This window comes from Chrysochloris asiatica, unplaced genomic scaffold (genome assembly GCF_000296735.1).
Source record: "Chrysochloris asiatica unplaced genomic scaffold, ChrAsi1.0 scaffold00051, whole genome shotgun sequence".
Lineage (NCBI taxonomy): Eukaryota > Metazoa > Chordata > Mammalia > Afrosoricida > Chrysochloridae > Chrysochloris > Chrysochloris asiatica.
Genome location: NW_006408569.1, coordinates 15,555,956 through 15,570,932, shown reverse-complemented (window position 1 = coordinate 15,570,932; position 14,977 = coordinate 15,555,956). Strand labels below are relative to the sequence as shown.

The 14,977-nt window shown below is 35.4% G+C and overlaps 1 protein-coding gene across 1 annotated transcript in view; it reads right to left on the bottom strand.

Annotated features, from left to right (window-relative positions):
- The window catches only part of THOC2 (THO complex 2), a 159,277-nt gene that overhangs the window by 132,369 nt on the left and 11,931 nt on the right, over window positions 1-14,977 (bottom strand). The window contains exons 2-4 of the mRNA XM_006862851.1: window positions 9,607-9,665; window positions 6,292-6,383; window positions 4,363-4,414 (exon numbers count right to left, since the gene is read on the bottom strand). Coding sequence (XP_006862913.1) covers window positions 4,363-4,414; window positions 6,292-6,383; window positions 9,607-9,665 — 203 coding nt within the window. The remainder of the gene's footprint in view (window positions 1-4,362; window positions 4,415-6,291; window positions 6,384-9,606; window positions 9,666-14,977) is intronic.

Sequence of the window (14,977 nt, the reverse complement as noted above, 5' to 3'; positions counted from 1 at the left end):
TAAGGCAGATCTCTTGATTACTGCTTTTATTGGTTACATATTATTATCCTATTTAAAATGTCAACTGATAATTTAAATTGTACTAAAGAAAGAGGAGAGCCTGATGGTGCAATGGTTAAGAGCTATACTGCTGATGGAAAGGTCATTGGTTCAAACCCACCAACCACTCTATGGGGAAAAAGACCAGATCTGATATTCTATAGACTATGAAACCCTATGGGCAGCTCTATTCTGACATACAGGGTTGCTATGAGTTGGAATCAACTCGATGGCACACAACAACACATAAAAGAGGTCCCAGGGTGGCACAGCTTGAACCAATCCAATGGCACCACTGAAGAAAGGCCTGGCGATCTGCTTCAATAGAAAACCGTATGGAGTAGGTCTATTCTGTAACACAAGGTGTCAGCACCGTAGTTAGAATCAACTCACAGGCAACGTTTTTGGGTGGTTTGTTTGTTGTTGTTTTTTTACAGAAAGAGGGATACGCTGTAATGAATAAAAACTGTCTTCTAAGGGTTCTCCCCCAAACAAGCGCTATCCTCCACTGCTTTGCTTCAATTTACTTTCTACCGTGATCACAGAGACAGGAAAGAGAAGACTATTCATCTTTACACATGTCCACACATTTTCCTGGCTCTTCTGTCTCCCTTCTTGGACAGGGCCATTTCCCCATATCCTTATACACCATCAGCTCAAGTGTATGAAGGGAAATTTAGGATGCAACTGTATGTAATGTAAATTGCAGTATCGCAGTTTCTCATTAAGGCTTTTTTATCTGTATCTAATCAATCACTTCCAAGGACTCCTGCTGTCACTTTGCTATCTAGTCTTCTGGTTCCTCCTCAACCTAGAATTTCAAGGATGTTGTTGTTGTTGTTATGTGCCATGGAGTCGGAACTGACTCATAATGACCCTGTACAGGGTTTCCGAGGCCGTAAATCTTTACGGGAGCAGATAGCCTCCTCTTTCTCTCACAGAGCAACTGGTAGTTTCGAACTGCTGACCTTGAGGTTTGCAGCCCAATTAATAACCACTATGCTACCAGAGCTCCTTAGAATTTCAAGGATACTTATTCTTGATCAGTACCAAACTGTGCTCATTTCTTTATCCAATACCTATCTATCCTACAGAGCCCTAAAGGCTAAGATGTATCTCCCAGGTTTTTAAGATCAGGGCATCTAGGTACCAGGCTCATCATCTTCTGCCTCAAGTCAAGTCTCCTCTTTATTTTAGCCAACTGACCTGATTAAGATACCAGTCTCTGGGTTCTGACCATTAATTTTAAAAATCCATGGCCATGAGCTGATTCTAACTCACAGCAACCCTGTATAGAATTTCCAAGGCTGGAAATCTCTACAGTAATAGAAAGCTTCTATTTTCTTCTGAGGAGTGTCTGATGGGTTTTAATTGTCCACCTCATGGTTAGCAGTCCAGTGATTATCCTACAGGGCCACCAGGGCTATGCTTAATAGGACCTCAGTAAACTTCTTAGCTGAGTTATCTAAACAATCTATACAGAACTTTATTATCCCAATAGTGGCTTTCCGGCTTTCTTTATTCTTTTTGTTATAACTCATAAAATCATTCTAATAAGACTCATTCATTATCCCTAACTCCTCTACCCTAAAACAGCAACTTATAAGTTACTTTTACTTTTCCCTATGATATTTACTAAAAAGTCTTCAGTCACTTCCAAACTTAATCCCCAGTACCACCAACTACCTACACCATCAGGTCAGAGGTCCCATCAGCCTATCAAGTTATACCAGATTCCTCTTTCAGCTTAACAAGCTCTCACGTCTCACAGGTACATGATTAGCCTTCTAAAGAAAGTTATTATCTTAACCTGAAAATTCAGCACTTATTTCCCTTGAACTTAAAATATTAGAAAGACATAATACAGCAAAAAGATCATGGGTTCTGGAATCAAGGCGACCCAGGTTCAAACCCTGGCTTATAGTCAATGTACTATTGAATAACGACTATTTCTCTGAGCTTCATTCTTCTGATCTACCTTATCGAAACTGTTATGAGGGTTACAATGAAATTAAATGCTGCTATGTACAATCAAAAACCTCATGAGATTTAGTTTCTTGGTTTGGAGGTTTAGGGTCATGATTACATAGGACATCCCAGTTAACTGGGCTAGTAATAATACATTTAGTGCTTCTATCTACCTCCCATTGTGTAATAAATGCTTGGGGTCCTAAAAGCTTGCTAGTGGCCATCCAAGGCATCCAACTCACCTGGAGCAACAGAGGAAGGAGAATCAGAAAATGGAAGAAGATATGAAATGTATGGCTAATCAGCTCCATGAACAACTGTCTCCTTTGTCATAAGACCAAAAGAGCAGGATAGTGTCAGCTAGCATTAATTAACACTTTGATCAAAGATTCTATAGAATACAAGGGGGGTAATGTAGAATCCATCCTGAATAGTTTTCCTCTTTTCCAGATGGGTCTGGTGAAAGGGGATAGGGGAGGATGGGGGTAGGATTTTACGAATCAATTGTGTATAACTGTTATCAGGACTAATTGTGATTGTCACAACTATAAATGTAGAAGATGTGTAACTAAAAGGGGGTAGTAATTAATCTTCCATTTTAGGAACAGAGGATCCTCAGACCAGCAAGAGGGAAGAGCATGAGTGGAGCATAGGATCCTAACCAGAAAAGCGGCGACAACAGACAGTGGCAGAGGCGATGGCATAGAGAGACAGAGCAGCTGAGGACTCTAGGCCCAAAGACTGAGAAAGGCTGTGTGCCTGCAAGCAAGGGGCTGGTTTGCAAAGTGTGCCCTTTGGACATTTAAATGCGTATGTATTTTGTTTTGTATGTGTACATCAAAAAAAAAAAGAGAGAGAGAGCGAGAGCGACTAGAAGTAAACACTGTTGATTGATGGTATATGGAGGGGACTGTAATCATTACAATGAAAAAAAATATGATTTATTGAATATAAAACTGATAATCTGTCCTATAAACTTTCACTCAATTCACAACTAAAAAAAAAAAAAATTCTATAGATTAATCCTGATCATAAAGGAGAATATGCACAGAATTTCAAATTCTCATGGATCCAGACTTCCTTCAGCCATAAAGATTATTATTATATTATTATGTGCCATTGAGTCGGTTCCGACCCATAGCGACCCTGTATAGGGTTTCCGAGGGTGTAAATCTTTACGGGAGTAGAAAGCCTCATCTTTCTCCCGCGGAGCAGCTGGCAGTTTCAAACCGCTGACCTTAAGGTTCGCAGCCCGATTCATAACCACTACGCTACCAGAGCTCCTGTATAAAAATTATATGAACCCCTAAAACTACTGCCCTGAGATAATCCTTAAACCAAAAATATCTTCTTAGAGCCAAACAACGGTTTAACTAGTAAAAAAGGTCTGCCCACATACAATTAATTTTACTTGTTCCCAACACTATTGCTGTTATGGAATCATGAAAGTCCTCAAAGATAAAGCACCAAGACTTTGTATTTTCTGAGATCAAATTCAAGACTCTAAGTAAGGCATTTAAGTATTCTACCGAATTCTAGGAATTAGGATTAATGAGATAAAATAATTCATATGAGCTTGACAAACCCTCAGAGGATTAAGTCCCATTTTAAAGCAAATATTATAATGCTTCACAATGTTTTCTAATAGACTCTAAATTATAGAAAGTAAAAGGCTGATGGGAAAAACTGCTAAGAGTAATTTTAATCCATATCTAAAATTTTAAAAATGAATCTGTAATAACTTTTTTTTTTAATTCATGCTTCCCATGGAGAGCCACTACCTTTTGTTCTAAGTCAAAGATACATTTTTTATCTTGTATAAATTCTAATTTATTCTGGGCAAATAGAGAAGCTGCTATTTCCAAAGCTGGTTTCGCATTCTCAAAACAAAAATATTTTTATTACTTTGGTTCTTCTTGCTCTTTCTAAAATTAAGAAAAGTCAAAACATTACAACAGTAAAGTGATTATCTATTAAGTGTCCTAAATATGAGATTCTGACATCATCATTCTTTGATAACCTACACTGAATGAATTATCTGGTTACTACAATCTTGATAACTCAGACTAACCCAACACCAAAAAAACTGGCTTTACTTGAAATTATTTAATTTAGCTCGACTTCATATAAATACAAATTGTAAAAAACCCAAACCACTTGAATTATACTTACTCTAAAGCTAGTTAATAAAGTATGTATACTGAGCTTAGATTTACAATACTATAGTCTCTACAAAGTAAAAAATATATATATGCACTTCTAAATTTGCAGAATCATTTGTAAAACTCTTAGTTTAGAAGAAAGCATTAATGTATCAAACAACACTTTTATAAATGACATAAGGCTAATACCTACCTAATATGCAGAATACATCAGCAAGAATGGAGGGCATATCTTCACGAAACTCCTAATTTTAAAAATAAATTCATGGTTAATAGCTGAATAGCACACCAGCAAGTATTATGGCTTCAAAATACCACTCTTCATTAAAAGTTAAAAATAACCAAAACCCAATTAACACTAGGTTAATATTGCTTTGAGTTAAGCTTTATAAACACAGAGAAAAATAAAGAGGGAAATAAATGTTGGAGGAGTCCTGGTGTGGCACTACGGGATAAGTAGTGGACTGCTAACCACAAGGTTGAAGGTTCAAACCCACCAGTAGCTCCAAGAAAACCATATACAGGGTTGCTAAGTCAGAACTGACTCAATGACATTTAACAGCAACAAAAAGGTTGGGAAAAATAGTTTAAACACCTACCATGGAAATCTTGATAAAAAAACCCAGAAACCTAAACAAGCACCTCAGGAAATATTAAAGAACACTAATAAATGACATTTTTCCAGTGATGTTTTATATTAGAAACCACTGGAATTTAGAGTACCTCACACCTACTATAAAGCAACCCTGTTTAAAAACTGGTGTATTTTTAATCCAAAACTTTAAAAGCTGTACACATGATTGAATAAACAATGATTTTCTTTATTCATTAACACTTATACTATTTGGAGAAGCTGACCTAATAATCTCCATTAATTTCTAGATGAAAACTCCAACATTTATTTAAACCAACATTTTTCTCTTGACTTCCTATCCCATTTTCCAATTGTAAAACCATTCTCCACTAGTAAGGATCACAGTTCAATTAGTGCAATTAGTAATTTTCTGGCAGAATACCAACCCTAAAATTAGAATATTTTCAGGGGATAAAAGAAGAAGCATAATTCTCAAAGAAAAAAAAGAAAAAGCAGTCTCAAGGAGATACACAAGGTATGTTTCTGTAGCTAAGATACAGGACAATACAAAGTACTATGAGAATATTATGATAAAGGCAACCATCTACAGAAGTGCATGTAAATATAGCACCAAGGACTCAAAGAAAAAGAAAAGATAACTAAGAACTAAATAGACACATATAAAGTTCACTGGACTATTCACTTTAAGTATATGACAAAGAATTAGATTCTATAAACACTAATACCTATACTAACACCCAATTTACAGAGTGAAAGATTTTAATTCAAAAGCTGTTTGCATGGGGGCAGGTAATGCTTCATATACAAATTGACATACCAGCCGGCTAATAGATTTGAATGTGTTAAAAAAAAAAAAAAAAAAAGTACAGTAAAAAACTCAAATTTAACTACTGATTTATAGCAAATGCTCTTAAATTTGGAAGCCTATCTTCCAATTCAAGTATGAAAATATCTGGTCTGAATCTAAATTAAATTCTCCAATAACTTAAAGACTGAAAACAGAATAACCACATAAAGAATTTTTATAACCTAGTTATTTCTAGATTAGCAAACAGACAAAACTGGCAAAAAGTGATTTATTAGAATTGTGACACCTCAATTCAAAATAATTCAATCCTCTATTAAAAAATATATTTAATTTCCAAACCTAAGTACAAATAAAGTAAAAATAACTCTGATACGCAATAGTGGGAGAAAAATATTTTAGCAACTTAGTTTTTCAGGGTACAATTTTTATATTAATGCTATCTTGATTTTCACTACAATACAGGTTTCTTCCCTCCCACCAGTTTATATAATATTTTCTGTTTTACTCACAGCCAGACAAAAAAGCAAAATATCTATTTCTGCCTAGCCAAAATGGGTTACCATTATTACCTTAAAACATTTCACTATCACAATTTCTAATAAAATGAAAAAGTATACACTTTAAGGGAAAAAAAAAAAAAAGATGTAGCAATCATTTATATATATATATATATATATATTTAAATATATATATATATATACATACACACATATACTTACACTAATGTCATTAAGAACATTAGATGCCTGTTCATGCTTTAGATTTCCCTTAATGACATGATAAGATAACTCATAGAGAGCTTGCTGGAAATCTGTTGAACATAAAAGAAATAGTGAATGGTAGACTAGTTGAAGGAAAATCTATGTATTTCCCTCATCTAAGAATTATTATAAACATCAATAATGTTAAGAGAAAAAATACATTCTAATGCTTTCCTCTAACACATTCTCTTATTTTCACAAAAACATAACACCAAAAGATAAGAAAGTCAACCATGATTCCACTACGGTAACATAACTACTTGAGCTTCCCTTTCCATGTCTACATCTTTCACATATTTGCATTCATAGTCACACATCATTTGGCATTTTGATTCTCCTACAAATACTTTTAAAAGAATTTTTTTTATGCAACCTAAGTTTCTATAATTATTTTTAATAACTACACAGAACTCCAGTAAGTGGATATAAACCAAATTAACAATTCTGTCACCAACATATTTCACAGATTATTTTTGTTCTGAATTTATAAATTTAAGATTACAGTTAATTCAATCTCAAGGCTACAAGGACAGAAATGAACATAAAATCAAGTTTCCTCCATATCCTACTGTCAGAAAAAATTTCTCCAAATCGAAATCTCTTTTTCTAACAGTATTCAAATTAAAATACATATATACATACATACTATGTCAAATAACAATTCTAAAAAGAATTGTTAACCACAAGTAGGCCCATGCACTATTAATTGCCACATCCCCCTTCCCTGGATAGGAAATTTTTCTTGGGAGTGGGTAAGGATGTAGTGATCAGATGAACACTCCCCTCCAGTCATCTTTTTCTGTAGTCCCCAAAGCTAAAAACTTACCTCTTTCCTCTAAAAGTAGAAAAACAAGTAGCTCTAAAATTGCTATTATAAGATAAAGTATTTAAAATTACTTTTTGGGGGAAATAAAAAAAAATCTTTGAGGGTAAAATAGCAAGTAAAAACATCAGGTATTTTAAACTCTCCTCTGGTTTGACTACTAACCACAAAAGAAAAACAATAAAAATCAAAATTTTTATCAATCCCCCTTTAACCAATAAAAATAGCCTCTTGCAATGAAATCAACTTGTCCAATAAATCATTTGCTAAAAGAAACATAACTAGATTATCCCAATTCTTTATGAAGAATTCATTATTAAATATATTCTGCATTTCTGACAATTATGCCTTTATTATGCATACAAATAAACTATAAAAACTAAAATACAAAGAAAAAAGTTCTATATTTAATATGGTAAGAATACAATATCAACTTCACACTCTATTTCCATTAGTAAAATACTTCATAATAATAATACCCATTTAAAAATTATCCATATAACTAAGGTTTTGTTTAAAAGGAATCACTTTTAGAAGGACAGTTGATCAGCATAATGTAAATTCCCACAAGAATATATTTTCTAGTACTTATTAGGGCTGAGGGAATTCTAATCTTAACCACAAAGGGAGATTAAAATAGAGAACAAATGGCTAGGCTCATTTTGCTGACACTAAAGTGATATATAAAGTCGTCACACTGTAATCCATAAAGCAGCAGAAAATGTCCCCAATTCACATTTTTAAAATGTTCACTTAGAAGTCTGAGGTTAAGAACTTCTATTGTATTTAATTCAAAGAAAAAGAGAAACTGCCTGTCTGAAATGAAATTAGCTTAAGGGAGGAACAGAAAGGGAAAGGACAAAAGAAACACTAAACTTCTGAAGAAATGACATTAAGTCAGTGTCCTGCATGGACTATCAACTGGTGCCCTCAGATCAAAGCTTGATTGCTGGTGGTGGTCAGACAAAGGTATGTGTGTTGAAGAAGCAGGTAGAGGCAAGAAAGGGAGAACACTGGTAACTCAGCCAATGAAGCTGTTAACTATTTTTGGTTCCATGTGTAAATCAGAAGTGAGAAAAAGGGTTCCTAGGAATAGGAGCTGACTCAAGGCACTTAACAACAACAACAAAGATCTACACAATTTCATTTAATTAAAAGAAGAATCACCCTACACTTTGCTATTTAGTTTTTCGGGTAATTATTTTTCTCATTTTGTCACCACGTAAAGGTTTCAATAGCTAACAATATCAAAGTTAACTGAGAAGGTGTTTTAAACATGGAGAAGAGGAAAAAAAACAACCTATCCAAATGTTTTTAGAAAGGAGACTTGTATTTTCTTGCACACTTCTGAGAGTCCACAAACTTATTCAAGTAAGGCATTATAGCATCCTCAGACGCAGAAACCTTTACAAATGATCACATAATTTTATAAGCAGAATTTGGGGGACAGGTAGCTGGGGATGTTGAATCTCAAAGCAGGTCTTACCCAAATGGCAAATATGATTTTCATTTCTTAAAAAGTGCGTTCCACGTAGCTTTTCACATGTAAACTAATAGACTATTTTTAATAAAACAAAAGTAAACTTAACTAGAGAAAAACATTCTATTCTTAAACTAATCACAAAGGTATAATCTAAGTAATTGTAACAAATGTTATCTAATATTGTCTGGTTTAAAATACAACATACATTATAAAAAATTCTTATTTTCCAGATTGAAAAACTTTGAGTTCTAGTCCCCATAAAAGTGACATACGAAAATGTGTTAAACTTACTAAACATGATTGTGATTATTTAACTTTCCCCTTTTTCAAATCCATATACTCAATTTTAAACTAATGAAAGGGCAAATAGTAAAATCCTTTAAAACTAAAATAAGTGGAAGTTTACATCCTCTTTAATTATAAAACATTTTACTTACTAAACCCTATTTGTGATATGCAGTAAACAACTGCTTTGCTTTTCATGTTTTCCATGACAACTGCCTTAATAAGATCCCCAGATACCAGCTAAACATAACCAGCTTCAGGAAAAACACTGAACCTCAGTTTTGGAAACTTTCTTGTGCAAACAAGATCAGGACTACTTTCTTTCTATGCTAGTTTTTCTTTCCTGTTTATGATAGCTAACCTGTGTATATTTTAATACAAGTAGCAAATGCTGAAATTCAGGTAAACATACCAAATCCCAATTATAAAAGTCAATTGATATCAAATAACTCTACTGCAGGTTAAATAATATCTGTGTATAGAGAAGTATACTCTTCTATACCTACAGTTTTAACTCTGACAATAATATATATATATATATATATATATATATATATATATATATATATATCCAAAAGCTTTATGTATTTTCAGTCATAACAATGAATATTCAGTCATAACAATGAATACTAACCTTCAATCAAGTTAAAAATGTTAACTGTTATTCTTTCAAAAGTCTTACCTCTGTAAGTTGAACTATCATGGCTTTTATTTTCACTGAGGATCCGGCATAAATGCAAACTAGAATAAAACAGAAACAATCTGTATTAACTTCTAATTTTAACACTAGATGATTCTTATGTTGTTGCTGTTATTAAGTGCCGTTAAGTAGGTTCCAATCCATAGCTGGTGAACTGGAACCACCATCATTGAGGTTCAAACCAATTTTGCAGTCCAATATATTAACCCATTTAACGCCACACCAGAACTCCTTATAGAGCTAATTTCATCAATTAAAGAAAATTTTGCAATACATCAGATATATTTAAATCCATTATTCATAATGACCTAAAAAAAAACTAAACGCCCTAAAATTGGTCAACACTGGAGAACTCTAATGAACCAATTTATTGCTCTGAAAATTGGTAAATTAAAAAAAAAAATCAAACATTTATTCTATTCTGTCTTTCATATATGAACAATACCACTGGGTAACCAAATAATAGATAAGAAATGTCTCTACATTGAAGAATTTCATCTAATAAGTAATGAGAGAGTTAGAATCTCTCTGGTGTGGCATTGTAGGATAATAACTGAACTGCTAACTACAAGGCCAAAAGTTCAAACCTACCAGCTGGTCCTTTGACACTCTGTACTGAGTCGCTATGAGTCAGAACTTTCCCAAAATCAACTTAAAAAAAAAAAAAAAAAAAAAAAAACTGAACAACAATGAATCAAAAGATCAATTAGGCATTGATCTTCATTGGCTGTTTGCATCACAAGATAGATAATATGTTCCTCTTGATGAAAGAATACACCATCCATCTTCGAAGTTGTCTTATGAAAAAAAAAAAAAAAAAAAGATCTCATCCAGTCATCTAGATCCAACTATTAATTTATAGGAAACCCAGAAGACAAATGAGCATATTAAACAATGGCATGGGGATGCAATCAGCAAAATTCAGATTGTGGCAAACTCTACCCAGTCTCAACATTCAAGAAAAAACAGAAAACAGTGGGGGATCCTGAGGTTAAAAGAGGCTTTAAGAGACATATCAATCACCTTGGATCTTTAGTTGGATCCTGTTTTTAAAAAAACTATTTTACAAATTAACACAACAGAATTGGAATAAAATTTATTAAGGGTCTTTATCTTTGAAAGATAGATTCAAATATTCACAGATGAAATGTCAGTGTCTGGGATTTGTTTCAAAGCAATAAAAAGGAATAGAAAATGGGTGAAATTATAAACAAAAATTAGCTAGAATTAACGGAACTAGTTGATTTCAATGGCTAGTATTCTGTTTATATTTTAATGTGTTTCAGACTTTTTCCCCAAAAATCAACTTAAGAAATAAAAAACTGAACACTGAAAATATGCTTTCACATTTTGACTACAGGTATGTGTACTTTGTTGTTATTGTTAACTGTGTCACTTAACAACATTCACTATCCGACCTCCTATATATCCCACTGTCTATATGTTGTTGAACTCCTGGTATGGCCCTGTAGAATCAGCACTGGACTGCAAACCACAAGATAGGCAGTTCAAACCTACCAGCAGCTCTTCAGAAACCCTATATAGGGTTGCTATGAGCTGGAACTGACTCAGGGGCACTTAACAGGCACTTAACAACTACGTATGTAGTTGGTCCCATAAGGTTTTGTTTTTGTTTTGTTTTGTTTTAAAAGAGAAAGCAGCTCTCCTTCTGTTGATTATAGTATGACACTATAGAATAAGCTGTTGGATAAGCACTGGACTGTTAACTGCAAGGTCAGCGGTTCAAACCCATCAGCTGATCTTTGGAAACCTTATACAGGGTTGCTATGAGAACCGATTTGACAGTACTTAATAACAACAATGGTTTTAATAAGTGCAGTAGCTCTGTAGAAAAAAGACTTGACTGCAAACCACAATTTCAGCAGTTCGAATCCACCATTCACTCTGCAGGAAAAAAAAAATGAAGCTTTCTGCTCCAGCAAAGATTTACAGCCTCAGAAACTCTATACAGGGCACTATGAGTTGGAACCAACTCCACAACACTTAACAACAATGGTTTTAAAGACCAAAAACCCAGACTATTTTTGCAGTACTGGACCACAGGTGCGATACAGGCAGGTGACCCAAGAGGACATGGCTCTGGGTAAGGGTTCATGGGCTGCAATGGGTTGCTCCTGCTGCTCAGGTAGACAGAGCAGCACATGACGCAGGGCACACTTTACTCCTTTCCCTCTCTTCCTCCTCTTACGGTGTTTCACTGCCACCACCACCTATTCCTCTGGCCTGCTCCTGCAGCTCTAGCAGTGCCAGCAGTGGAAATAGCCATAGAGATGACGAAGAAGCAAGATCCCATAAGCTTTTAATATGGTGCTCACACAATGTCCAACTCAAGTAAGTACTATTTCACAGAATTCTGGATACATGGATGCTAACACATTCCTTTATTTCTTCATTGTTGTTGCTGTTGTTAAGTGCCGTCGAGTCGGTTCCGACCCATAGCGACCCTGTACAGGGTTTCCAAGGCTGTATATCTTTACGGGAGCAGAAAGCCTCATCTTTCTCCCGCGGAACAGCTGGTAGTTTTGAACTGCTGACCTTAAGGTTCGCAGCCCAATTCATAACCACTACACTACCAGAGCTCCTTTTAAGTGCCGTCAAGTCGGTTCCGACCCATAGAGACCCTGTACAGGGTTTCCGAGGCTGTAAATCTTTACGGGAGCAGAAAGCCTCATCTTTCTCCCGTGGAGCAGCTGGTAGTTTCAAACTGCTGACCTTGCGGTTTGCAGCCTGATTCATAACCACTACGCTAACAGATACAGCAAAGAAAATATACAGGATGAAGTGAGAAGATATATGTTTAATGGGAATTGCAGAAAAAAGAAAAGAGAACAGAGCAAAAGCAGTATTTGAAGAGCTAATAGCCAAGGATCTAGTTTACCAGAACTGAAGTAAAATCATATCTGGGAACACCATAGCTAAACTACAGAAATGAAAAACAAAACCTTTCAAAAAAAAAAAAAAAAAAAAAAGAGTAGCTTCATAAAAGTCATATGACTCCTCAACAAGAACACTGACTTCCAGAGGCAGAAAGATACACGCACATGCTGAAATCAAATATGTCAATCTAAAATTCTATACCCAAAGAAAATAGTTCCAAGGAAAGGAAAAATAATAAATTTCAGACAAAAATTTACGAGTTCACGATCAACAAATATAAATGCTTTGGGAACACCTCAATTTCAATAAAGTAACGGTTCTGAGTGTGTGGTTCACAACAAGCCCTTGGTTCCTGAGATTCTTACAGGTGACCTTCAAGATCAAAACGATATTTATACATAGTAAAACTAAGATTTCATTTCCCTTTTTCATTCCCTTTGTCCTAATTACATTTGCACTAATAGTGGAAAAGCAATGGAAAGCAAAACTACAAGTACCTTAGCATGTGTCAAGGCAGTAGTACCAAATCATCTGTGTACTCTTCATGACCATGAACTCAAAAATAAAAGGCTAGTCTCATTTTAAGATGTCACCAAATATTCATGTCCATGTACTCGCAGTAAACAAAATCCAGTCTCAGTTAAGAATGCCACTGTTGAAGCAGCAAAACTTACTAAGTTTATTAAGAGCCTTGAGAACATTTTTACAAATATCTTAATATTCTATGTGACAAAATAGAAAGTATACATAAAGTATTTCTGCTACTGTGTTAAGTAAGTGCCATCGAGTAAGTTCTGACCCACAGTGACCCTGTATAGTGTTTACGAGGAGTGGCTGGTGAGTTTGAACCACCACCTTGTGGTTCAAACGGACCTTAAGGTCCAGTACATTATCCTGCAGCGCCACAACAGGACTCCCAAGTATTTCTAGCTCACACCAAATAATATGGTCATTTCCAGGAAAAGAACTGTGTGACTATTGGAACTGTGATCTGAACTAATCACTTTTTCATGGAATGCCACTTTTACTTGAAAAAACAATTGACCAATTATCATTATTCAGATGAGTTTTTGACATTTTTTTCAAAATTGAACCAAATGAGTCTGTCATTTCAAGGAAGACGAATGAGAGTATTTATTGCCAATGAGAAAATTTAAGCTTTCAAGCAAAAATTAAAATTTTGGAAAACTATCTGCCATCATGGGCCTTTTCCAAATTCATAAACACTTTCCTGATTAGTTCAACGATATTTTCAAAATGTGGATTTTGATATTATATAATAAATTATGCCAATACAGTTTTGGTCCTCTATATCCAAGCTTCAGAATTCATAAAGTCAACTGACAATGGATCAAAACTAATTGGGGGGGGGGTTTGACTCAGTGGTCAAAGCAATCTCTCAAAGGCTAAAAGGGAGCTTAAAGTGCTATTTACACAGAGTACTGGTGTGGTGCTGTAGGATAAGCACTTGACCTCAAGGTCGGCAGTCCAAACTCACCAGCCACTCCACAGAAACCCTATACAGGGTCACTACAGTCAGAACCGATTCCACAACACTTAGCAACAATAACAACAATACAGAATTTACACTGTTATAATGCACAAGTACACTAGAGATGATTTAAAGCATATGGGAGGATGTGCATATGTTATACGTAAATACTGTACCAAGGGAAAGGAACTCTGGCAGCATTACAAAAAAAAAAAAAAGTGAATTACAAACTGGGCTGCTAACCAAAAGATCAGCAGTTTGAATCTACCAGTCAATCGCTCCTCAGGAGAAAAATGAGGCTTTCTGTTCCAGTACAACTTTACAGCCTCAGAAACCCTATAAAGGAGCCAACTCCACAGCATATCACCACAATACCAAGGGAAGACAGTACTTGAAAGATATATGTAGGGAGGAACAAACAAGATGGCGGATGGGGTGGATGTATAGCAGAGAGCTCCTCCAACAACAACACAGAATACCTAACCAAGCAGGCTCAGGGGCTGGTCCCAAAACTCTGAACCACAAATAAAGGAATATTTAGAAGGTTGGAAGGCTCACAGCTGGGGGAATTTGTGGCAGAAGCAAGAAGTCTAGTGCTTTCTAGTCCGGAACTCTCGGCTGCTCCAGGAGCCGCCATCTTGGGTGAAACCACGTGGGGAAAGGATCGGAGTGGACACAGATGCCTGGCAGAACTGCTGAGATAAAGGTGTGGACATTCTTTTATTTTGTTACCTGTTCATTGGTCCCTTGCTATCTGCGAACCTCCATTCTGGTGACTATAGGGGTGCCTGAGCTAGTGGGCACCCAAGCCCCACCCTCGGAGGGTTCTACTATGCATGCGCACAGATCTCCTCGAAATTTAAAGAGACAGTTTCCAATTAAAACCAAACGGCCACAGCCGTTTCAACTAGAAAAAAGGACTGAACGGGGATTGTGGAGCGGGACAAGCAGACAAAAGAGGAA